Source organism: Siniperca chuatsi, linkage group LG9 (genome assembly GCF_020085105.1).
Source record: "Siniperca chuatsi isolate FFG_IHB_CAS linkage group LG9, ASM2008510v1, whole genome shotgun sequence".
Lineage (NCBI taxonomy): Eukaryota > Metazoa > Chordata > Actinopteri > Centrarchiformes > Sinipercidae > Siniperca > Siniperca chuatsi.
Genome location: NC_058050.1, coordinates 20,280,037 through 20,306,768, shown reverse-complemented (window position 1 = coordinate 20,306,768; position 26,732 = coordinate 20,280,037). Strand labels below are relative to the sequence as shown.

At 39.6% G+C, this 26,732-nt stretch overlaps 1 protein-coding gene across 5 annotated transcripts in view; it reads left to right on the top strand.

Moving 5' to 3' along the window:
• The window catches only part of LOC122881519 (RNA-binding motif, single-stranded-interacting protein 3-like), a 114,213-nt gene that overhangs the window by 79,437 nt on the left and 8,044 nt on the right, over window positions 1–26,732 (top strand). For all 5 annotated transcript variants that reach the window (XM_044207799.1, XM_044207798.1, XM_044207801.1 and 2 more), the window contains 5 exons: window positions 400–479; window positions 12,287–12,393; window positions 17,562–17,605; window positions 21,516–21,612; window positions 23,898–23,948. In XM_044207799.1, coding sequence (XP_044063734.1) covers window positions 400–479; window positions 12,287–12,393; window positions 17,562–17,605; window positions 21,516–21,612; window positions 23,898–23,948 — 379 coding nt within the window. The remainder of the gene's footprint in view (window positions 1–399; window positions 480–12,286; window positions 12,394–17,561; window positions 17,606–21,515; window positions 21,613–23,897; window positions 23,949–26,732) is intronic.

Genomic DNA, 26,732 nt, shown 5'->3' with positions numbered 1-26,732 from the left:
ATTTTTCTCTCCCACACACACACACACACAGTCTCTCACACACTGGCTTTTGCTTGCCAAGCAGGCAATTAGTCATTGAGCTGTGATTGGGTGAGCAGGGCTGAATAGAGGCAGACAAAGAGGACATGACACACAACAGATCAGACTGAATGGAGCTTTTAAACCGGGACAAAGGAGAGGAAACCCCATGGAAAACACACAGACACACAAACACACACACATGCACAGGCCCACCTAAGGCATTTTTCTCAGGCATACATAGACAAACAAGCACAGATGCATACACAGATGCATTGGCACACGTTTTAAGAACTGCAGTACCTTTTGTGCATATTGAACAGTAACATAAGAAACCTATTGTCCTCAAGTAGCACCTCTTTCTTTCTCTCTCTCTGTCAGGATGGAGTCGACAGAGAAGTGTGATGTGGTGATTCAAAATTTCAACGGGAAATTTTTGAAAACGCCTCCAGGCATGACAGGTAGGTGTCCATCACCAAGACAATTGCTTTGTATTGGCTAAGCTTGTGCTTTTCTGTAGTGAAAGCAAAGTGTTCCTCTATGGGTCAGGGTGCTCATATAGATGCAGATACACTCAACCTTCCTACACAAAACGCATTTTTGTTGCACTCAAAGGTCAGATTATTTTAACTTGAACTCAGTTTGCCGCCAACCTTTAAAAGCACTTCCAATAAGTTCGGAGGTTTGTATGTGTTGATAAAAAATGTAAGGAAAGTCATCTTTTGTGTCTTATCAGTGAGCGCACAGCAGTCTTGTCTTGTATCGCCTGTGCACAGCATGGTGTTGTTATGTGCACATTATGCCAAGTTAGACAGCTCAGATACAGTCCAAACACGGTACCTGAGTTTTGGTACTGATACCAAAATTATACTTATTTCAGTACCTCAGTTTGAGGAATATAACGTTATTCATTTGATTGAATACATCCATAACTTCTTAATTCATCAGTGTTTAATGTTATCTTAACACATGCAGCCATAAAAGATCTTAGGCCAAATTTCTATACAGACTAAATTTAGCAAAGTTTCCTGATATCATTTAGACTATATTAGATTATAAAATCTGACCAAGCAACTGAATGCCAACTTTTGATTTCATTGTCTATACTCATTTACACATATACACATTTCGGTTGGTACTCGTAAACTATTGAGATCTGATATCCAACATTAAGCATTAATACATTTATTTTCATGCTTCAGGAAATTTGGTTATCCTCTGTCTCTAGATGCATGAACATTATCTTTATTTTATAGAATTTTAATGGATGCTTAGCTAATCTTTAGAGAAACCAGCCTTGGTTTTAGACTAGTAGACAAATGTGTATTGTGTGACATCAAATCAGCATGTGGGGGATATTTCTCTTTTTTTGTAGTAAAAAAAGACACCCTCATTAAGTATGTTTACATAGACTTTTACTCTCCAACTATCAATGTATTTTCATGAATGAATCACATGTTTCATCATCAGTCACGCAAGGGACATCTCCGCCTTTTGCTGTTACAACATCTGTCTGTGTACAAAGCAGACTCTGTGCGACTGATAATATATCAGCATCATCTATGCTGCTCTCTTTCTCTATCTGTCCCACTCCTTAGACCACCTTGAGTTGATTTAGTAGGAAGATCTAAATGATTAATTCCTTGACTGTACAGGACACAGATTGAGACACACACATGCACGATGCACATGTACATACACAGACAGTCATCCCCTAAAGCAAACACCCTCCAAATAAACAGCAAAGACTTGTTTAACACAGAGGGGAAGAGAGAGGGGGAAGAATGGGGTGTAGGGAGAGAGAGAAAGGGAGGGAGAAAGGATAGGAGGAGGAGATGCAATGAGGATGAGATTGAGGATGTCATTGGGTTTGAAGAAATGATGAGGGGTGTGTGGGTGTGAGAGAGAAAGACTTATACAGAGAGAGAGAGAGAGAGAGAGAGGGAGAGAGAGAGAGAGAGAGCGCCAAATACATGAGTGAGATAACAGAGCAAGGACAAGGTGGGAGAAAAGAGAAAGCTGAGGTGGGGAGAACAAAACTGAAAGTTACACAGAATGAGAGAGAAGAGATGGAGATACTGAATGATCAAATATAGATGGAGAGAAAGGAGGTGTGCCACAGTGAAGAAAATGGAAATCAAGGGCAGACAGAGAGAGCTGTGCCCCGTGCCCTGGCAGTATGATTTGTGAGGTACAGCATGGTGGGTGGCTCAGTTTCTCACCCGGACACACACACATACACACACACACTGCTGTACTTCTACAGCATATACTTTGAGGTATAGCTGTGAAATTTTATTGCAAGTGATTTATGCATCATTCCATCCACTGCTTTCGACAGCCTGCGTGTGTGAGAAACGCAGAATCTGCTCCTATTTAACTCAGTACAGTAAACGGTCACAAGCTTCACAATTGTGCTAGTGTCCAGGTTGATAAGTTTGATTCCATGAAAAGAATACTATTGCAGATTGTTATATTATATTGTCAAAGAGTGTGTGTGTGTATGTGTGGGAGTGAGTGTATTAACGTATGTTGACCAGTTAAATTGCTCTGAGCTCACAAACTGGTGAAATTGGGAGAATCAGGCCAACCACACCCTCTGTGTACTGATCGACAAAACACACGCACACACGCACACACTGTTTTTACCAACCTAATACACAGAGAGAAACTGTGCATCTCTGAAGCCAAGTTCTGTTGATTTATGTCACTGGTTTTCTGTGTCATTGAAAGCTGAAAGTCTGTGGCATTTCCAAGGCTGTTGCAGTGACGTTATGACAGGCCTTTTTGTGCTTTGTTTAGTTATTAGTTTACTCATTACTTACATTTGTTGTCTTAAAAAAACACCACAAAATCACTAGTTATCAAAGGTTAAACCTGCAATGCTGGTACAGTGTAATGTGTTAATGTGTTTTTTCATATCATTGAGTAATGTGTGCTTGTGCCTTTGCCTGTGTCTTCCTCTGATTAATACCACTGTCTGTCCATCCAGGCTGATGTATTGACAGGCAACAGTAATATTTTACTCTCTAGCCGCAAGATCAATGCCAACATTGATCACATGACCAGAGCTTCCATCAGCCCTCATTAGCAGGAAGTTCATTGATCCACAGCTTTCTGACTTCTACTGGTGGTTCCTGTCATAGAGATAGAGTATCTAGATTGGTCATAGACTTGAATTTCTCTGCTCTTTACCTTTTATTGATACAGAAAGTGCTGAATTTTAGTCAGACTTATGCAGATCTATATGGTCTTCATTGTTAGGTTACTTTGTATGAATCCAGGAAATCTAGAATAGGTTCATATAGCTTCACAAGTCTTTAGAATGGCTCTCCAGTGTTTGTTCTCCATAAGTAAAATGTGTTGGAAACATCTTTACTGCTCCTAATGTCCCATCATTTTTTGTGAGTAGAGTTGTCCTGCAAATTGACATTCCAATCCGAGGTGTAAATCGAGTAATCACAGCTTATGTATTTGCTATATGGTGTAATTCTGTCTTCTCTGTGCCTGTCGTTCGATAATGTTCTGCCCCTATACTGTGAGGGAGAGAGTCAGCACCAGTGGGAAGTCCTCAAAGATCCAGCCACAAAGAGCACATATCTTCTACAGCTTTATCATGACCATGTCACTCCCTGTCAAAGCTTGATATATTAATCTTTCTTGTTCTTGATGACAGATTCAAACAGTCATCACTTAATAAGGAAAGCAGACTGAAAACAATGGAATGTTGACAGTAAAGGTGTGCCCAAAGATAAAAAAAAGTGATGATTCTGCATTTCTTTTGATTTCATGGACCAGAGTGGGAGAAAAATATTACTGAGCTTCTGCATTTCTCTACTATTTATGGAGTGAAAATCTGCTCTAAAACAGGATTCATATCTTATATCTCTGGTCAAGAGTTTTTATTATTATTATTATTATTATGCACGTTAGCTAATCTTTCTCCAAACCAGATCTATGAGTCAAATCTGTGAAAGATTACTGGATTAACACATACTAATTCTATTTTAAAGAATAAATCATCCTTGTATGTTTTTTTTTTTGGTTTCCTTTTTGTTTTCTCCATGTAACGTTAACCCCCCCAAAACGATAACAAATAAGTTTCCGTTTAAATTAATTTTAGTTTATTCCCCAAACTGCCGTCACACACACATACTAGCTCCTTCTATAAAGTTTGATAGTTTCTCATGAGATCTTGTTGATTCATGCTTATTTGAGATTTGGTAATAATAAGTCCTGATTTGATACTCATGCAGCCTAATAATACAAATACACTGCAGTTTAACCTTTCAATTCTTGAATGATTAAATCAGGAGCTGTGTTCAGTCTTTTTTTGTACTTATATTGATGTTTCACAAAAACTTTGAAACAGAAACTACATATGAACTGGTCAGATATTTCTTAACTAAAGTATATATATATATAAAAAAATAAATAGTAATTATCCAACAAATAGTTCCGACCAAGCAATCTGATTGGTCAACTAGATATTTTGAATGTGCTCAAATCAGCCTGACAGCACACCGTGCATCACTAAAAATATTACTCCGCCAGGCAAGACGGAGAGCAAACAGTTTTGTGACCGCAGTGAAGATGTTGTTTTTGAAAGGTTGAATGCCAACAAACATGGATTGATGAAGAATATTTCCTTAGATAAAAACGTAGTGACTGTTTTCAAAATAAGAAAGAGGGAAATTTGCCTCTATATTACTCATTCTTGCCCTTTTTCTTTGTCTCCTCCTCTCCTCCCAGTTATCCTCTCTCACTCTCTCACTTTTGTCCCACATCTTTCCATCAGTCTTTTACCTTTTTTCTAATCATTCTGTCCTCTAAAAGTTACTTACTCTTTCTCTCCCACTATCTGATGTAGTGTTGTAGTTTTAATAGGTCTCTTTGTCCTGCCCTCCCCTGACGGTAAGACAAACGGAGGACAAGAATGAAAAGAATCCAGATCTCAGAGAAGGCCCATTATCATTCAGTAGTTTCAATTATAATCAGGAGGCTTTTAAAAGCACATGCAGCCTTAAATGTCTGGTATGATCATGATGCATTAAGTCTGCATTCATTGCAGAAGTGGTTCAATACTTTCATAAATGGGAAATTTTATTTGATGTTCCTGATAATGGAGGAAAAATTGAACGACGCTGTTCTGAGAAAGATATTGTGTAATTATGTGGCAGTACTGCACTGTCAGACTTGGTGTCAGCTTACATGTGATATTTGGAGCCACTTATTCAGCACTCAAACATAGCTATGGATGCTGTCAGGGAATGATTTGGTGAGTGGTTGTCATTGTCATCTCGTGCACTACAGGGGCAGCCCAATGAGACAAAGACACAGTGTGGAGATCATCTCAGTTTTCTTTTTAACTTAATAAGCGTAAATATCTTCCAAATCTCAGTTCTCAGTCTCAGCTTACAGCCCTTACTGTTTTGTTTATTGCAGTAGACATTTTAATGATGTAAAAGTGCTAATAGCAATATGAATAAACATTATCAAAAATATATATTTTTTGATTTTGGTAGCAAATAGTTGGCTTCCTCTCATGTGATGCGTGAACAAGTTACCCTCTGGAGTGCATATTGTTCCGTCGCAGGGCTTTGAGTTCTTTGATGGCAGGTGTCTTAAACAAACAAAAAAAGGGGGATGGCATCCCATTCAGCCCAGCTAAGGGATTCCTCATTTTGTCACATTTGGGATTGGATCCCATTTTCCAACTGAATGATTTCCCATGTTGCCTGCTAATGGATTGGATTTTATTTTAAATGAGTATTTTCCCATTTGAGGCTTGGGTCCCACTTATATGATATTCCCCCTCTTCCCACAGTGAACACTGAAATCACTGAGCCGTTAGACGCTCAGGGTCTTTACCTACCTACAGAATGGTGTCATAAAAGCACCAAGGCTAAGATCTATGGTATGTATCGCCTGCATGTAAGCAGATGCATCTAGAGTAACCTGTGTGTTTCATCCTCCCCTATATTTCTCTTTACCTCCTATTTCTTTTTCTGTGTCCCTCTCACCAGAGAGGAGATGGATATGTTTGTTTGCTCTGCTGGAGTTTCAACAGTTTCTATGTTGCCCTAGTTTGGTTTGCAATATCCCACAGCTCCAATGAGTGGTAACAGTATGTGAGCCACTCTTCACAGTACAAGCCACCCACCCTGCTACCTATGCACGTCTTGTCAGTTAAACACAAAACACCACAGATCAAAAGCTCCATTTCAAATCAGTAAAATGCTAGTTCTTTTTTTACCCTGTAGCATTCACATGTACACACACACATTAAGAAAGGAAACAACCAACCTCTCTGTCATTTTATTGACATCCCTTGCAGTCTTCAAGTCTTTTATATCCTATTTACATCGCCTGTCTCTGCAGCGACAGGATGTCACAGTGTTTTCCCCCCAATGAAGCAAAGAAAACACAAAAACTGGAGTGAAACTATTCACTATTTGATCCACATAGCAGTGACACTTTGATTAATAAATTAAACTGGTAAATCAACTACTACAAGCCTTGGTTAGTACAAATAAATCTTGTAAACAGTTCCCAATTTGTGAACAAACACAGGCCAGTAAAGTATTTTGTCTGTTCACTTAAGTTACTTGCCCTTGTCAAGTTTGCAGCTCTTGGCAATGACTTATGTTGTTTAGTAACTGACTACAGGGAAACACGCATGTGCAGTGACGCACAACTACACGCACCACATAGTAGCTCGATGTGTGTGTGGGTGGGACTTTTTTTCTTTCGGTCTTTCAGTATTTTAGTTCACATTCTTCATAGGGATGAAGCTCAGAAGCACCTTGTACAGCAAAGTAAAAACAAGAATTCAAATTCTGTTTGAAACACTTGAAATTGACATGATAAATAATTTAATAACATTTTGAGCTATATTTGTTGAAAGACTAAGAATAAGACTCTTTTTATGTTAATGCATGACATTTTGAAAGATTATTCACATGTATAGCCTCAAGTGGTACAGACTTTTTTACACCTACAATATATTATGATCTTTACACATAAATACGTGGACCAAGGACACCATAGACGATGATTAGATGATGACTAGATCATCTATGGATCTAGTCATCATGTCGTACGTTGGGTCACCACTTGCTCTGTATAATACAAAGTCTGCTGAGTCAATAAAGATTTCTTTGTTTCCCCCTACCTGTATAATAAAAAGATTAGAATAACACCTTTACGAATAAATAATAAACCAGGTTTGTGATCAAATGTGACTACAGCATACACTTGATAGAAAAAAATAAAGACAGTCACTGGTTGGCAGCTTTTTCTTTCCTCTGTGTGCCTGCTCAGTGTGTGTATCCACACTGACTCTTGAAGTGCCACCAAATGCGATCCACTAAGCAGCCATTCATTTGTCTGCAGTAGTTTGCTTTGCAAACTAAGCGATGACGTTGGGATTTTCACAAAGTATGAGCCGCTACTGCTTACCTGTCGGGACAATGACAAGAAAAACACAGCCTGGAGGAAGAAGGGGAATATTGTTGTGCCAGGGGCTACAAAGATCAATTTATGTGTGACTTTAGCGATAATTTCTGCTCATTCAACTTGGATTGAATTTCATTTCTTCAACTCCATGTCCTGTTTACAAAGAATTTACATATCTGAACTCTTTAGATATCCAAATATTTGGTTCAGACTAGGTTAATTAACTTGACTTGCCCAAAAGTGACCCATTTTAGGGGGCAGACACAGCTGTACCCAAATTCATCCCAAATTCACTTCGTGTTGCAGAGACGCAAGAGTGAGAGCAGCAGGGGTCAAACTGACAATTAAAAATGTCCTTCTTCCTTTTAAAGCCCTCTTGTGAAATGCAACAGATTGTGGTAATGTAACTGTGAAAGCAAGCAAAAAAATTAATTTGATGCACCAGTTTGAGCAGCTTTTTCTACAGGTAATCTTGTCTCTGGATGCTTTGCAGTTGTTGTTGCCTCCTGATTGTGTGGCGACTAAGTTTCCCTCTTAGGAATAAATAACATTCATTATTGTCATTACCATCATCAGTATTTATGGCTTGTCACTGTGCTTGTGAATGAATATAAAGTGAATTGCAGTTTGTTTTTTTTCCCTTTCTCCCTCAGAGAAATGCATGATACAATTCTGCCACCACAGGCATCACCTAAAGCTAATGCAATAGTGATATTACACTTGTTTTTACATTATAGCTGGAATATGATGTGAATAAAAGAATTGCAGATATTTCTTTGGCTGTTATGATATTGCGATTGTACTGTAGTACTACACACTGGGGTACTGGTAGAGGCTGTAAGTGAAAGTCATTTTGCATAATTTTACATGCCTCACAGATTTGCTCTGTAGAGGTAAAATACAGATGAGCTTTTAGACAAATGCCAAAAATAATGGCTCTGTTGAACAGATTAAATGTTTTAATGAAATGACTTAATAGACAAAATGCCTTCTCTGGTTGGATGATTTTTACAGTGTATCCTTTTAACTTTTTGCACCTTAGCCACTACTAATTAATTAGTAGCCAGTGGCAATCCATTCACCATTTGTATTATGCCAGGAATGACAGATATCCTCTTCCTCTGAAGGTAAAAATCAACAATAGCAACACCAAAAAAGTACCTTTCCAAAAAGAAATTCAGTTGTGTTGGTTTTGTTCTCCTTCACTTAAACAGGAATGCATGCACACACAGCCATAAACTCACACATATATATACTGCACATGCAGTATCAACCATTATTTTGTGTCAAACTTACATTTTTAAATTATTCTTATATTTCAATTAGTTTGCTGTCTTAAGCTATAGCTTAACACTTAATCTTCTTGTATATTGTATTTTATTTTGCGGGTATTGTGAAATGCCATGACAGTATAATCTGACACGTCAGATTTAAATAATAATAGGATTAAACTCCAGGTATCCAAGAATTTGGCAGCAGTGTACAAAGATTTGAATCATCTATTTAAAAAAGAAACACAACTTTCTCCATTTATGGAGAATGTCCAAATTCCCTGCGCAACCAAATACTGGCCTCCGAAAAACACTAAATTCAAGCTCCAGATGCACTAAGGCAACCAAAATATTATAACAATATGTATGTGTGTGTGTCTGTGTGGGTGTGTGTGTGCATATAAACACTGGCCCATAGCGCTGGAGCCATTTCACCAGCTTAGATATAAAAACAGCTTACAGCAACAATGTTTGTGTATTGTATGTGAATTTTTATGTCTGTGTATGTGGATGTGTGCTAAGACCAGGGTGCCTCCTGTTGTTGTTGTTGTTGTGTGACTTTTATGAAGCACAGGTCACTTAACAGACATTTCCCTCTAAAATCATGTATCATGCTTTACTCACTGGATGTTAATATGAGGGACGCCAAGGAAGGGAGTGAAGGAAAAGTACACTGAGATATTAAATTGTGTCTGCCATACTTTAGCAGGCATCTGTCGCATCATGGGAAGATACATTTCTACATTACTTTTATTTTGCTGTCTTGGGATCAGCTGCTTAGCATTTTTGCATCACTAATTCTAACAATAAATGGCCCCATTTTGTCATCTCACTTAAGTCCAAAAACACAAACTTTTTGCTGTCTGTGTGATAAGCCTGGTGCATAAAAATAACAGATTCAATTCAAAACACAGAGGTATCTTTTCCATGCAAATACAGAGGACAAACAATTGTTTTAGATCAGCAGGAGCTTCTTCTCTCTTTGTGTGGTACTTTAGAGAAGACGCAGAGAGGAAAGTGTCCCGACTATAAACTTGACAAGTTGTCAGCCGTCGACAATGCGGCTTTCTCTGTCTGTCACACCAGTAAAACAAAACAGCAACAGAACACAGATGCTGCATTTAAGTCTGTATCAAGTGTGTGTGTGTCCTCACATCACATATTTTCTCATACTTCATCAAAGAAATTTGTGAGGGCATCAATACATTCTTTCCTTTACCTATAAACCTGACAGTTAAATCCTGCTAAAGTCATTATTAAATGTATCTTTTTGCATATTCTGAACCTAATCCTATTCTAAATTGAAATCACAGTTATTTTATATAAATAACAGTCCTCTTTATATCTTTATATCGCCCAGTATTACCATATATCGATTCAACCTAAGCCCAACTCATGAAAGCTTTTACATTTGCATTACACAGGCTACTTTAGAGCAGAGGTTTTGCCAAAGTCTCACAAATTAACACTAACACAGGAACTGTTCCTGGGCCCCAGGAACCATTTCAGAAACTCAGAAACCTTACCTGAGTTTCAACCAGAGGGATCAGGGTCTAAATTTAGTTCTTCTGACCTTAGTTCCCAGTGCTCTGGGGTTAATACATTTAGACTAACAGAATTTTGTTCCTGTGGCTCCACAGTTCCTGGAACTATATGATTGAAAAGCACAGTTCTAAATCTTAAACAGGGCTGCTGAAGAATGAAGTCCCAAAGTGAGTTGATAACACTGAGAAACAGACAGTATCAGCATACTGTTTTTAATATAAATTCCCTCAGCTAAAGTGACCAATGTTTCTTTCATCACAGTGTATACATTTAAAAACATCCATCAACTGTGATGTACATCTCGGCCATTTTTTTTTGTTCTTTCTGGGCCTTGCTCTTGTTTTTAATGAGGAAACTACACTGGTGGTGAGACGTAGCGATACATACACACATCACACACACACCTACACACAGGACTGTTTACCAAATGTATACCAATGCATGGCGCAGAGCTGGGAAAAGAGAGAGAGAAGGGGAGTGATTGAGAAGGATGAAAAACAAAGGCGAGGGATGATAACAGAGGCCCAGCTGTGTGTCCTGTGATTCAGATAGAAATCAAGTTAAAACAGTATAATGACCGAGTACTCCTGAAGGCTGTATAATCACACGGCTCTGTGTTTCTCCATTTACTTACCTTTGGAGTACTCATCCACGCCCCAGGCATTCCAAATAATTCTTGTCTCAACCTTGAGCTCTGAATGCTTTTCTCTGCTGAGAACACCTCTTCTCATTTTTCAGTTTACTGAGATGAAGAAACATTTTTCTTGAAGGAGGCGAGGTAATTGTGTATGGTAGTTTATTTTGGCATGTATGCATCAGTACCAGCATGATGAATTCGCCTCTGCTAGTTCATTGCATTCTATGTCTACTAAGAACTTGTTTGATTCTAAGCAGCACACAGTGATGAGGATTTGGCTTTCTCTGCAGTTTGAAATCATTGCCAGTTAAATAAGACAAGAGTTCCAGCTAATAGCATCTTTTAAGATGCAGTCAATGACTCCAACATGCCTTGGTGGATGTATTAAAGTAACTTATTCAATTTCGGGGTCAAGAGGTGTCTTTATAAAACTGGATCAGGACATGAACAGAACACTTGTTGGGTGTTCCCCTGCTGCCATTACAGTTTACAGCATCAGAGATTACATAAAACAGAAGACTATCTGTCGACTGTCTGACTACATAAGCCATCAAATGTCTTAGCTGAGTGTCCTGGTTCATGTTAGGATTATACTTTTTATTGTGTTTGTTGAGTCATGCTGTTTCTGAAGCATTACCCAGAAATAGAAGCCATTATTCGTGCTTTCTTGCTTTCTAACAAATTCTAAAGATGTGCTTTTATAATAAAATAAATTGATACAGAACAAAGCCTGTTTTCTTTAGGATAATCCCGCCCCAATCCAGCTACTTCCTGCTATTTCCAAAGGCTGTAGGGTGTTTGAGGCTGCAGCCTATCAGGTTGAAGTTAGAGTTTGGTGAACTTTTGTATGGGAGGTCACACTTAGCTAATCCTATTTGTAATCGAGGCTTTCTTCTTTCTCTGGTCCAGAAAAGAACTATGTTGTCTTTGGAGCAATCACAATCGCAGTCTGTTGCCCGGGGTCAAGCTATGTGGAGTTATTTAGTGTATTAAGTATGCCTGTTTGGTTTGTCGTTTGAACCACGCTCACCATGCTTTGATGATTAGCCCGTGGCTTTGTTTCCACGTCAAGGCTGCTTTTGTCGAAGTTTGGTTGTAGGGGTTGTAGAGATGGTGTGATAACTGTTCTTGTGTAGATGTTTGGAAGAGATAAATGTAAGCGCTGAAGTACCGTTTTCAGGTCCAATTGATTTATGTTATGTTTTTATTTAAGCCACAGCATAACACCCTCTCTTTAAATTTTATCTTTGAAATGTAACTCTTAACCTAATGCATGACATTTTACTTTTTCCCACTATTAGGATGAATAATCTATCTCTGTGTTTGTCCTTGTCTCCTTCTCTGTCTGACTCACTAGCCCCTGTAGAGCCGCTGCTGTGCAAGTTTGCTGACGGAGGCCAGAAGAAGAGGCAGACCCAGGTCAAGTATCCCCAGAATGGCCGACCGTGGACAAGAGAAGGAGAGGTGAGGCTTAAAAGTGTTTTTAATCATCAAAAAAAGCTCACCAGTATCCATCGTAAAAGGTCCCCTTCAGCAGCCACAGCAGCTTTTTCTTAAAACACAAGTGGAAAAGGCAATTTGTAACACAAGAACCATGTCTTTCAATCAGTTTGTTGCAACATAATCCCTTTTACCCTCTGCCACTATAAAAGAAAGCAACATAGAATTTTTCCTCAGGCAGAATTATGCCGCAGCAGACATTTCCTAACTCTACATTAGCCTCTCGCTTCTCACAGTCAGAAAGAGTACACCATGTCTACTGAAGAGGTTTATAAGAGGAAATAGTAAAGTTAACAAAACAGAAGGTGGTGTTATTCTAACTTAGTCACAGGCATGAGTACAGTATATCCACCAACCTCATTTAAACCTTTTCCTACTCAGCTTTCTGGCAAAAGCATAATAGTAATGTTATCATAATAGTCAGAGAAGTGAGAGTGAAATACTGTTGCATACAGTACGACAGATTGTAGTGTAGCATTTCACAGCTCAGTGTCCACAGCTGCTTCACAGAAAACCTTACAGTAGGTCTAAAAAGTCATCTTTCATAAACTATAAATATCTAGCTGATGTTCCTTTTGACATCAGTTTCTTTTTTCACATTTTATAACCAAGTTCGAATAGCTTGACAGGCCCCCCTACGGGATCATTATCAGCTTTCATTTCCAATAACATACTGTAGGCTGAATTAGAGATGCTGCTGACAGTATGAAAGCTGGCATATATAAAGGTTGTTGAATTTAAAATACAAAGTTTCTGCTAGACCCCAATGTGAAGTTGTTTTTTCTTTTGTCGAAACTCCCACCTCCGGTCTGTCATCTTCAGAAGAAATGAAACCTTGTGCAGAAAGATTGAAAGCAGATTGACTGTTGCACAATGCAGAGAGTTCAGAAGTTGTTAGTGTCGATACCAAAGCTTTAATTTACAGAACAAGGGAAAGTGAATAATAATGTCACCACCCACACACCAAGTGCAGTTTTTGACAGTTTCCCAACATTTGCTTTACATGGAGGTTGGGAAAGAGCACGATGGTGAAGTGAAATGAAACGGAACCAGGTTGAAACAACTGCGTGCTGAAACGAGAGCCCTCACAACAAAAACAGGATGCCACAGTATGTGCATGACCTCCATGTGTGTCTGTGTGTAGCAGGCACAGATTGTTTTTATTTTATTTAGTTATTTTATTAGTTTTTATTTGTTAGAGCAAAGAGTGACACATTACATTAGGCCTTAGTTAACATTAGAGGCCCCGATGTTGGTGATTCTTTTTTTGTATTCTGTTGTCAACATTTGTGAATTGTCAGCTGGACTTTTATTTATTCATTTATTTTTTATTGTATTATTTTACAGTAAAAGAATAAAAGTAACATTACAGATGCTAAAATGTGTTACATTTAAACTGACCTGACTCAGTTAAAACTGGTTTACAGCAGGTTCCTATTCTGCAGTACATAAAAGACAGAATCACGTTCCAATACAAAATAACAACAGAAACAAGACAACAACAAAACATACACACAGACAGTACAAGGAAGAGAACTAAAGTGAAGTGAGTAAGAAGGTATATGAGAGCCGAATCAGTGGTTGCAGGTGTGTCCTTCCATCAGATAGTGTTTATATGCCTGTTTGAAATGTGTAATAGAGGTTATTGCTCTAATGTACTACAGGACTTAAAATAAATGATCAGTGCTTTCAGTGGGATTCCTCACACATTTGTCAGTGGCCCAAGTCCTGACAAGCCCCACTTGGCCTTGCTGAGGAAAAGCGTCTCTTCAGAGGTTTATGCATATGTCGGAGCCAGGTCTCCGAGTTCAGGCAGACTAATAGAGACATCTGGCCGTGGAGGTGCTTTGAGGGGCCTCACTGCGTCCTCACACTCAGTCAGCCGGCCCTAATCTCCCAGAACCCCTCACTCCTAAATGAGTCTGGCCTTGGGACTATGACATGAGCACATATTACACACACAATTACTCACAAATATAACATCTGTGCAGCGAAACACACATAGGATACACATGGGCGGATTATGAGACAACAGGCCCCTTGGCACAGACATGCAAAAGGCCCTCCACCCCTTCTACACAGGAGCAAGACACCCAGATACAAAACGACAGCAAACCATGCGTCCTGTCTCTTTGTGATTGTTTTGTGTCCTTTACGACTACAAACATTTTGTGTCTGTTTGTGGCCATTTAGAATCTCTTTGTGGTCATTTTGTGTCTCTTTGTAGTTGTTTTTGTCTCTTTATCTTTATTTTGTGTGAGATGCTAACAGTCACTTAAAGGATTTAGTGCTATCTAGCGGTGAAATTGCAGTTTGCAACCATTTGAATACAGCTCACATTGCCCTCCCTCTCCAAGCGTAAAGGACAAATTACGGTGACCGCGAAACTCGTGAAAAACGCAAAAGGCCCTATCTCGAGCCAGCGTTTGGATCGTCTATTCTGGGCTACTGTAGAAACATGGCGGTACAACATGGCGGCCTCCATGCAAGGGGACCTGCTCCCTCTGTAGATAAAAAAGACTTATTTTAAAGTAATGAAAACACAACTATTCTTATTTTCAGGTGATTATACACTAATGAAAACATACTTATAAATATTATATTCCATTTTTGTCAATAGATCCTCCTAAATGTTACACACTGGTCCTTTAAAACAGATGCTCTGGTTCCAGGGGCCCCTGGACTGTTTGGGTTTCCGATAGGTCCATTCAATAATTCATCCATGAGGATACATTGTGAATGCACACGCAGAGAGATAGATGAGTGGCAACACATGTAACACATCTCTAAACTGGCATTAATAAGGCTGGCATTATGCAGCAGTGAGGAATGTTGTCCAGTCTCTACTGTTAAGGAAACTTAGAGGACAAGATGCAAACATCAAGATGCTTCACAGAGCTGATCTTTTCTAGCTCTGGCTTAGAAATCTTCTGTTCAAAAAGACAATTCAATGGATTGACAGGGAACCAGCAGTGAATCCAAATTTTGCTCAAGGTGAAAACTAGGATTTTTGTGTATGTGTAATGTAGTTTTTACCTGCTTTAAATCAGATGTTTGTTTAAGAGCTGGTATGAAAATGATCCTAGGCTTTGGAATGATTTTTGCTATTCGATGTCATCACTGTCTGGCACAACTTTTTTTTGCGTCTGCAGTCTATATTCCCCCAGTCCGAGTGAGAAACAGAGTAAAAACCAAACATCGCAGCAGAGTTCAGCATCAGGGCACACTTTCAACTCATGTGCCAATTTGGAGAGACTTGTGTGGAATATAGAACAAGACCAAATGACTTGTGTTGGGCTGCAGATAGAAGGGGGAGATGATAGAGAAGAAGAAAAATAAAGATTAGAGGACTAAAAACACTATTGTTGCTTTATGTTTGTTCCAGCATTGCCAAGAGGCAGTCAAGTGGATGAAAATCTTTTTCAAAGCTCAGCAGCGAGAAATACAGTCTCATTCATTTGCACAATAGTGACAGTGCGACACCCATAGAATGAAGACATGCACTTGACTTAATAGAGACAATATTTAATGGAGAGGAGGAGGGACAGAGAATACTTAGCAACTAAAATACACTTAGCTAGTAGCTTTGAGTTTCTTCTGATACTGATATAATGCAGCTGGAATGCAAAACCTTATCCTATTCATTTATGCTGGCTAGTGTAGTAATAACTGACCCCTGTAACTGGTGAAGATTGCTATAGGAAGCACTTCCTGCAGTTAGAGTGTGACAATGTATTGCGGGGCAATATTTTGAGTTACAAAATGGCGACAATATGCATAATGGATGAAAAGCTGAAAACTGGATCGCAATGTTAAGTAAAGAGTTACAATTGGCTCCCAAACTGTGAGACGTGTTTTGAGCAAGCTGCATTTGGGTGCTTTTTGGCTACTGTTAGTTTCCTGACTGATGGTACAGATGTTTGCTGTGACAACAAGCACTGTGTGTGTGACAGCTCAGACAGACTGATTTCAAAACTTACCAGGAACTTCCAGTTCTCTCATTTTCTTCCAGATTGTCTCCTTTCTGCTCCTTAATGCATTCACAAAGACATACAATTGGGAATAACTGCTAATTTTCACCAATTTGAAACATTTTCAACTCAAGCAGATGTGCTGTCACTGCAGTTCATGGCATCCAGTGTGGATTTATGTCTGTGTTCCACCAAGTGCGTCTTTCTATTGACTTTGGGTGCATATATTCCACATCTAAATATCCCGTCATGTTGTTAAATGCAAGTGAAGTGAACAGCAGCATTCACGACATTTGGTTTGAAAAGAAGTTTTTGTGGCATTTGGAGAAAGTGAGTCCGACCAAGTTCAGAAATTTGATTTATGTTTTATTCTCATCTATACATTTCTTATGATTCTATGTATTTATATATAGCTAAGAATCATCTTGTTAAACAAGCTAATTTATATTTTGATGACAGAGATTCTGTTTTTTGCATTTTTTACCAAAATCTAAAACTACCAGTGATGAAAATTGAAAACATTTTTGTACATTGAATAACTGAGGTGCAATACATGAGAAATCATCTACTCTCATACACTGTTTTCAGTCAAACTAAAATATTGTGAGTGCATTGAACCAGGAACTTATTGTGTTGTTAATATGCAGTAACACTATCAAGGCTATAACAATTGTTCCTGAACGTCCTTTTTGTGGTTATTTTGCCACATCTGTGAGTATTTTTGAACATAAGTACAGTTTTAAGTGGTCCACAGGTTCACACCCAATCATGCAGAATCATTTTATAGTACATAAGTGCTTTTGACTGGCTCATTTGAGATGCTTGTGCTACTGAGGACATCATCAATTGTATCTTTATTTAGCAGGTTTTTATATCCCACTCACTTGTTTATATTGTTGAATTTTAAGTCAGAGCTTTTGTGTTCATTGTTTATTTTACAATCATTCTGCTTTCCCTCTCTACTGTCTCTCCCCCTTTCAATTCATTACATTTATTGGCTTGACCAATAAAGCAATGTTGGTAACGCAGTTTTTAATGTCAGTTTACGCCACCAAATAACCGTTTATACAATCGAAAGCTTAATGAGAGAGTAAGCGCAAATGATTCAAAGCGCATATCAAATACTTAAACCTTTAGGTGTATGTTTCTCTCTTTCTCCAGAGTGGTATGGCGTTGACGTATGATCCCACCGCGATGCAGAACGGGTAGGTGGAAATCTTCTCAGATTTACAAACTGTGTGTACAACTTTAGATGTCTGTAAACTTTACTTTTGATTCACATTCCCTGCCAAATATTTGTAAAGCCAACCACCCAAATTTGCTGGAGTCCCGACTTTAGCACCTGTTTATGAGGCTTTATAAAACTTATACCTTCTAACACCAGCGAACCTGCAAAGATGAACACACATCAGCCAGCCATCAGTACTGATATGCACATGAGCACTTGCAGGCAAATGAGCAGACGACATGCACACATATTCAAACAGATACAGAACACATGGGCCATTAACACACACACACACTCTCTCTCTCTTTATCTTACCGTGTCGCGCTCTCGCCCTCATTCTCACATCTGACTGTTGCAGATGGAGCCTTTATTTATGCACCTATGCATACAAGCTGTCAGACATGTACGTTTTGATTGCAGACAGGGAAGTTGGGCGGTGTTGCAGTGCCGCTGTAAGACTTTCGTCAGCCGAGGCTATCTGCAGTGCTCTCAGGCTGAAGGCAGAGAGCCGAGTGTCTGTCTGTTTCAGGGGGAAATTGGAGATCGGCCCTGTCTGCTAGGAATGCTGCTGGTGATGCGATCCCAGGAGACGCATCCCTCCAGCTCTGTGTTTCTCTTCTCCTCCTCCTTGTCAGCTCAGTCCTCCTTAGTCATTGTATCCCTACTTTCCTTTTTCCTCCTGGTCTTTACTGTCGTCCCGTTGTGCTCCACACACTTTACTTCTTCATGTCACCTTTAAACCAGTCCTCTTCTGCTTGTCTGACCTTATCCTAAATTTTCTCTCTCTCTTCCCCTTCTTCTACACATTGTTGTCTTGTCTCGTCCCTTTCTTCTTCTAATCCCTACTCTTCATTTCCAAGCAGATGCTTTCCTTTTGGTCATCTCTGGTGTCTTTGTGTATGTGTGCGTGCTCGTGCATGTGTAAATACATGCTCACACGCAAACATCTGTGCGCTTGGTCTGCTTAAGCCCTCGCCAACCTCTCTTACGAGGTCATCGGAGCTCCTTCCGACGAAGCACTGAATGACTGACTGTGAAATGCTAATGCACCTAATTAGAGAGGCGAAAAACAGGGAGGGAAACGGGTTGAATAAAAAGGGACCGGGGGGGGGGGGTCAACAGGAGGGCAAAGGCTAAAATAAAGTTAGCCCAAGGAGAGGGGAAGGGTACAAATCAATTACAGGTTTGTGAGTCTCTCCAAGCTTGAGGATGGTTTTTAGGGTCTGATGCCAATCTGATGTTATTGGAAACATGTGTCCCAACTGGCCAGACTGCTTTGGCTTATAGCCTGTCCTCTCTTTTATCAGGGAGACACAAAATTCACTTTCTGTGGGTCTCTATTTCTCAATCTCCCGCCTCCTATCTGGTCTGTTTGCAGTCTTTTTGTTTCTCCATCGTTCTCTCTCTTTCTCCCTGCCTCTGTTCTCACCTCTCTTACCCTGCCTTTTATCTGTCCTCTCTTTCTTCTGTCTTTCCTACCCACTCACACGCACATACACGTATATATTTTAGCATGCTCCCCCACATTTCGCCACTGAAAAGTCACTGAGGTCGGCACTATTTCATTCACTAATTTTTCAGGGCAAACTCCTGACAGTGCAGCTAGGTCACACCAGGGATTCACAGAGAGGTTTTTAATTCAATCTCATAGTAATGTTCTGTACGCAATTACATGTTTAGTGTATTGTTTAAACAGCCGCGCTGGAGTCCCTATTGACAGTGTGCTGCTCAGGACTAATAGCCTCCATCAATAACCTTGGATCTGTCCTCTACCTACCATTTCTCTCTCTCAATACACATCACTCTAATGAAAAATACAATAAACACAATCAGAGAACCATATTAAATAACCCGGCTGCATACGCTCATTTGTATTCATCAGTGACAGTAATACAGTATCTCTAATGCAAGTCATACATTAATTGTACAGTCAAAAATATGGATCTATGCTGCTACATAATCAGCAGAAGAGGGGTTTTTTCTTGTCACTGATCTCCTCTTTGACAGACATGTTCCAGTTCTTACTCCAACTTAGATCCATCAACTATATATCTGTTCAAACTTTGTGGTGTATAAGGTTGAAACAAACCATTAAATACAGACATACAGTGCTATTGCTCAAAGAAAAACATGCAATTAGATAATATTTCCATAACAGAAAAAGAAAAGTGAAAGAAAAGAGAAGAAAACTCAAGGAGACATTCAGGTAAGCCAGAGCTGAAAGGTCCAAAAGGAAAGTTAAAGATAATCTATGTCCCTTCGAGGAGTTAAGGGGAAATCTAAGTAAGCTGAGCCAGTGTCAACACACTAAGATACAACACACAATCAACCTGCATATGAACCCGAGCTGAACCTTGGCAAGAGAAAATATGTAGTGCTCATAATTCAGGAGATTTCTTATTCTGGTGCCAAGGAACTGAACCACTTTGTATTGTGGAAAAGTAGAGTAACCAGTGTAGCTATACTCTCTAAGCACTACTACTAAGGCTTCAACACACCAAGTAGAGCATAAAAATCCAACAGGGAGGCTTGATGTCCGTGTGAAGCACAATCACGCTCTGTAGTTTATCACAGGCAGTTGGAAACCAACTGCATCCACAAGGCCTGGACTGCAATAGTTTAAACATATCTGAGGATTTGCATCTCGCAGCTGAGTTCAAAACTGCTCGTGCTATCACTGGCCGCACAAATGTAATGTGAAACAGAAAGTGCAATAACAGAACAGGTGGGCACCTCTGCAACCCATTTCACCCTTGAAATGAGATGTGTGCTGGTGTCACAGTGGAGAAGCACCAATCCATCCACGTGTTCCTGTCTTTGGCTGGTTGCTGAGCCTGACTGTCCTCTCAGTTATAAGAATAGTGTGGAGATTGTATATTATATCATGTATAATACAGCTCTTTATGAATAAAATACAGCAAATGTTAAATAATGTGATATTTGTCAGTAGTAGTTTGAAGTAACCTTTAAAAGTAAACCAACAGTGTGTTTGTACTTTTCTCCCCCAATTAAGCAACACTTGATTTTTATGGCAAGTACCTTGTTATACAGTCATGGTTGTGTTAGAGATAGGTAGGGGATGGCTTCTCTCTCTGCCTCTGCCTCTCTCTCTCTCGCTCTCTCTATCTCTCTCCCTCTCTTTCGCTCTCTTTCTCCCCTCCCTTGCCCCAATTATTCAGTCAACAGACACTTTGGGATCGATCGGGCACAGCAACACGGCCTGGCGGATGAAACATGTCCTCTCTAGGTACACAATGATAAATAAAGCACTGCGAGCCACAGCATTCTACCGCTGCAGGGTTGAGGGGGTGAAACGGGAAAAAAAAGAGATGGAGCAAAATCAGAAGGGCAAACAAAGGTATGGGAAGAGAAGTAAACAGAGTATTAACAGATGCTACTGATGCAGCTTCCTCTGCAAAGTGGAAAATACGTAGGTGGGAACATAAAGGGTAATATTGAAATATTTCACCCACTCACACGTTAAGGTGATAATTCATTATTATGCATAGCAGTGGAGCAGACTCCTTTGTAACATGATGTGTACTCCGGTGCAGTGTCAACTCTCATTCTAAGACGTCTTTGATGGTGTGGCACAGAGTGAAGCTGCAATATTTTTTGATTCCATGACATCCTTGATGATGTCTGATCCATTTTGTCAGCGGTGTCTTGAAGTGTACTAGGTGGTTGAAAACAAAGATGTACAAAAGGCTCATTTTCATCTTTCCATGTGGCTACATCTGGAGAGCTGAGAAGCCTCTTGACTGACATTACATTTTTGTCAACATTGTCCCGTCTTTTAACATGCTCTTGGTTCAGTTTTACCCCACGTCCAAGTTTGGTGATATTGATGATCTCAAAATGAAACCTTTTCTTGTTTGCTTCCATAGGTTCTACTCTTCGCCATACAGCATCTCCACCAATCGGATGATTGCACAGACATCGATCACACCCTTCATCGCTGCCTCTCCTGTCTCTACATATCAGGTGGGTGGACCCTCTCTGAAGTTTGCTGGGTTAGACCAGCTTTGAGGGCCTGTAAGGGTTCCAGAAACTGAGAGGGGCATCTTGAACAGCCCATTGGAATATTGACTGTTCAATAAAAGAGAAGAGTTAAGTTGTATGTTTAGGTTAATAACTTTATAGGTAAAAGGAATGAGCTTTCATCATGTTGCTTTCTTTCCAAATTCAGGGTACTTTAGTAAACTGTTTTGTAAACAGTTTTGTCTTGTTCTAGCCACTACTGCAAAGCATCTAAGTTCAAGCTTCAGACATGCATTTTGACATTGCTAGCTCACTGGCCAGCCAACAGATTTAGCAAAGCAACTAATGTTCAAAGTCCAATATGGCATCCCAAGGGCATACTGTATAATGCAACCTGATAGCAATACCATCTTAAGTGAAGTTAACAACTAGGTAGAAATGTGTGGAACCAGAGCTTTAATTTAGTAGTTGTCAATCAGTGGTTGTAAAGGATAAGTCTGCTGATTCTATATTTTTCTCAGTGTCAATAAACCACATGAAAAGACCAAAACCAACAATGAATTGATCCTACTAACAAGTATTGCCTGTGTAGACAAAGCCTGATACATCTTATTTGCTTTGTGCCACTGAGCTCCATTGTTATCAAAAAACTGTTAAAAGTGCTACACTTGCACTGGCTCCCTCATTACTATGAACATGGGTACTGTAGTTTATTTTGAGTCAATCCCTTATACACCATCTTGCTGCTGTAAATACTCACTTGCACACCAAATGTGTTTTAATCTGCGACTGAAAAGAGTCCCCAACAACTGCATCATTTCCTCCTGTTTAAGTGCCCAGCTGTTTAAGAGTGCAGCACACATGGGGAGTCTTGAGAGATGGACTAACACATTGTTGGTTTAGTTTAGTTTTTTCGTGGGATTTGCTGGCAGAAAGAAAAATATTGACAGCTGCCTCATCTTGAGTGAAGTTGACAACTTACATGGGACCAGGGCTTTTAAAATATGTAATTAATATTTTCAGTGGATCCTACAGTTGTTCTGGTCTCTGGTTTCAGAATGAATAAAAAAAAATTGAATTGACCACTTTATTCACTGTTGTCCTATGTGAAGTCCCTGGACCTACAGGTCAAGCAAGTAGAGCTTTTCTCAGGAAAGACTTTAACACAGAAATTGAGTTATCAGCTCTCTCCATTTAAGACAATTCTTAGTCTAGCAATGATAAAATACAGGCTTATATTGCAGCACTCCTCTCATCGATCTGTCATTCTTAGGCACAAATCCTCCTTTTGTCTCTCTTTCTCTCTCTGTTCCCATGTGTCACATCCTCTCTCTTCCACACACACACACACACAAACCTTACCAATTCGTGTCAAAGCTGGTGTGGCGATGTAGCTGTGGTTCTTTGAGAGATTGACTCAGTACTTGATCCTCAGTTTGTCAAACACAAAGACTTTAAAACAAACGCCAGTCCTCCCCCACATGTTTTCTCTAGCACGAAGCACTGCTGTAAATGAGAAAGACAAATGCAAAGACACATCTTCAGCAGTGCAGAATTACACAGAGACACAGCCACATCCTGCTCTTTGAAGAAAACACAACAAGAAATTAACCTATCTTACGCAACTCCCGATAGACAGATACAGGTAAGCGAACCTACACATGCACTCATATCATTACTATATACATGCATACCCTATCTTACATGTGACAAAGGGGCCTTTGTTCCTCCTCATGTTAGGGTTGGGCAGTGGGTAGCAGTAGGAGATGAAAGTGGTGATTTGTGGCCAAGACAGGCTTTGATGATGAAACCTCCACTGTGAAGCACTAATTATTAGACTGTATTGCTCTCTGTGGTCTTCATATCCTCCTCTAATTACAACATAACATACTGTATAGTAGACCCTCGGTTACTGCCGTAATATTCTTTAAGACACGCTGCCACAGGGACTGAGGCTCTGAAATGGGCTTGTAAAGACTTGAGCTAATGATTAATTTTCTCTCTTCTCCTCTTTGGTTTTCTCATTTTCGCTCCCTACCTGTCATTCTGTCTTCCAATTGTCCTTCTTTATGTTCTCTCATCCTCAATTTTTTATCCACTTATAACAATCTTCTTTTTGATCTTCCCTTTCCTCTCATCTCTTCCTGACCTCCCTTCTGCATCCTCCTACTCATGCCCATCCCATACTGTCTTTGTCATCTTTGATTTTATTGTCGTCACCCCTACCTTTGCTACATCTTCTCTTCTCTTCTCTCTTCGCCTCTCCTCTCCTACTTTCTTCTCCACAGGTCCAGAGTACATCTTGGATGCCACATCAACAGTATGTTATGCAACCTACAGTAAGTTTTTGAACCAGCCTCTCCTTTGTTTTTTGTGTCACTTTTCACTGCCTCCTTTTTATACTACATTTCTGCCTCTCTATGTGTGTAAGCATGTCTCAGTACTTATTCCTCATGGACTTCTGAGTCTGCTAATCATAAAACATTCAAGATTCTTCACAGTAATGCTCATTTGAAAAAGCTTGATAAGTCTGTCAAATTGGCTGCCATAGGATTTATGAAACAAAAACTAGTCATCCATCTTAGAAACCATAGGTTTTGTTTGTGCTATAATGCTCACTATAATTGCTTTGTAACAGCATTCATTTTGATCTCATAATTTAGAAAAATTGCAATAAGCCAAGTAATAAAAGAAAAATGACAAATGAAGTGTGGCTTATGAGAACCAAACCCAGGTCAGGCCAGGAAAAAAACTTTAGCCCTGCATCTGAGTCCTACCCTGCTGAATCAGCCTGTGGATAACTTTCTTAAAGCAGCTTGAAGAGCTCAGCCGAGCAGTCTCAAGTCCATAATAAAAGGTTGCTCCCTACTGGTTTGAAATGGAACTGCAGGTAGAAAACCGACTTCCATAAGTGTAGTGGTAAACTTAACACTGATATTGCCTTCAGTGTTGACCGGTAATTACTGATCATATTTGTATGGTGATACATGTAATATATATGCAAAAAATATCATTTCAAAAACTTATACAGGCACAACATGATACAGTGTAATACACTGCAGTAATAGAAACATTCACGCTTTGTGTCTGGCTGGAGACCTCAGCATGTGACCTGAAGGATTTAGACTGCCTGTCCAAGCACAAATACACACACTCTTATACACACTTTGACTTAAAATCAAAAATGTATTAAAACACACCCATGTATATATTTACAGTCACATATATAGACTATGAGTGTAGGTGTACAGTCAATATACACTGTAAATCTACACTCACCTACAGATTCTCTTTCTTCTTCACTTATACTCTCACACACAAGCACAACCTTGAAACAAACTTCAAGGTTTTTCTTTGCTTTTAGCCAGGGACTGTAAACAGCTATAGTAACAGGAGATTGAACTTTGAGCCTCCACAGGCTTTGCTCTGAGCTCAGTGTAAAGCCTCAGCTGCCATCCTGTCTGTCTGACATACAGTAACTACCCTGACATACAGTATAAAATCTCTACACCTTCATCCAGACATGGGACAGAGTCCTGCCTTTAATTGTTGGAAGAAGTGAGGTACATTGTTGCCATGTCTGGCAGGTGAAAGACCTCAGCAGTTCAACCTCATGACCTGTTCAACCCGAATATTTTTTTAAACTAGCCTGTAAAACATGCATTTAATTTTTAAACTCATGGGTTTTAATTACACACCTGTACTGAAAAAAGGGGTTCACATGAAGGGGATTGAAATGAATGTCACATGAGTCAATCAGTCAGGAAATGAGGGAGTCAATCATAAGACAAGTGCACAAACCAACGAGAATATCATTGATCATGGCCATCATGGATGGCAAAATCCTTCAGACATGCCACATTATTTTTTATTTTCTAGAATCTAAAGTTGGCTTCTCTTATTCAAGACAGATTTTATCATCCAGATTTGTATCTGACCGCAGGCGTTAATGAGTTGGTTTCTAGCCAACATGTGCAGACTATTTTATACCTGCAAAATTCAGTTATGCTCCATTGAAATTGTCAACAGAGGCAGCACAGATATGGTATATCAGCCATGCACTGAGGAATTCCAGTAAATACTGTCACAACATAATAGTTAAACTAATTCCAAATTCTGTTGCTCCCCCTCTCTATAGTAACTACTCTCTTCCTATCTGTCTTCCTCTTTGTGTCTATCTGCCAACTCCTAAAAACATTCTGTTATCATGTCTGATTAAAATTACATCTGTGAAAGAGGATAATACCCTTCTATAAATGTGTTTTCAACAAATGTCCCGTCTAATTATTTGGCAGGCCTCTTGATATGACTTCGTAAGACTTGGGAGAAGAAAGAGAGAGATAGAAGAGAAGAGAGAATAACGGATTGGAGAAAGAGAAAATAAACAAATAAGAGAACTGTGTGTATTTCACAAAGAGAGGACAGGGGAAAGAGGCAGGCGCAGGGAAAGGAGAGGAAAGAAGGGATTACAAAGAATAAATCGAGAACAAAGAAAAGAAAACAACTGCTGCAAAAGCATGTCTGGGCTGTGCGCGCCTGTTCCCCAGCCTTGTCTCTGCATAGTCAAAATCCCTGTTAGACAACAAAGGCGAAGGCTAGTGATTGTATTTCCTGGATACAGAAGAGCTTGGCAAATTAAAGCTGTATCAGTGAGGGAGACTGAGAGAGACACAGCGGCTTAATTCGGTTCCTATGGCAGCAGAGGCTTCCTCACTGCTGAACCACAGTTAATGACTGGTAACTTCTAATCACTCAGTCAACAGTCCATCATACAGTTAGAGATTTTTACATGTTTGTGGTACTACAATTGGGAGGTTGCTATGTGTATCACTGACAAATGCACGTAGTTTCGTAGATACACACCTTAGACACACGGTTACTAAAGAAGGTAATCACTCTAAAAGGTTAGAATGAGAGAAATAAAAACAGTGCTAAGTGCTGTTTTTATTCCCCAAGAATAACGAAGGTGCACACATATGCACTCACACGACTATATTTACACACACAGACACAAGCATAAGTATGTACTCTCAAATTAATTCAGACACGCACACACAAGCACACATATACATACAGTGGAGTGCCTTAAGGACTGTGTGTTTCCGAGCCTTGGTGGAATGCCC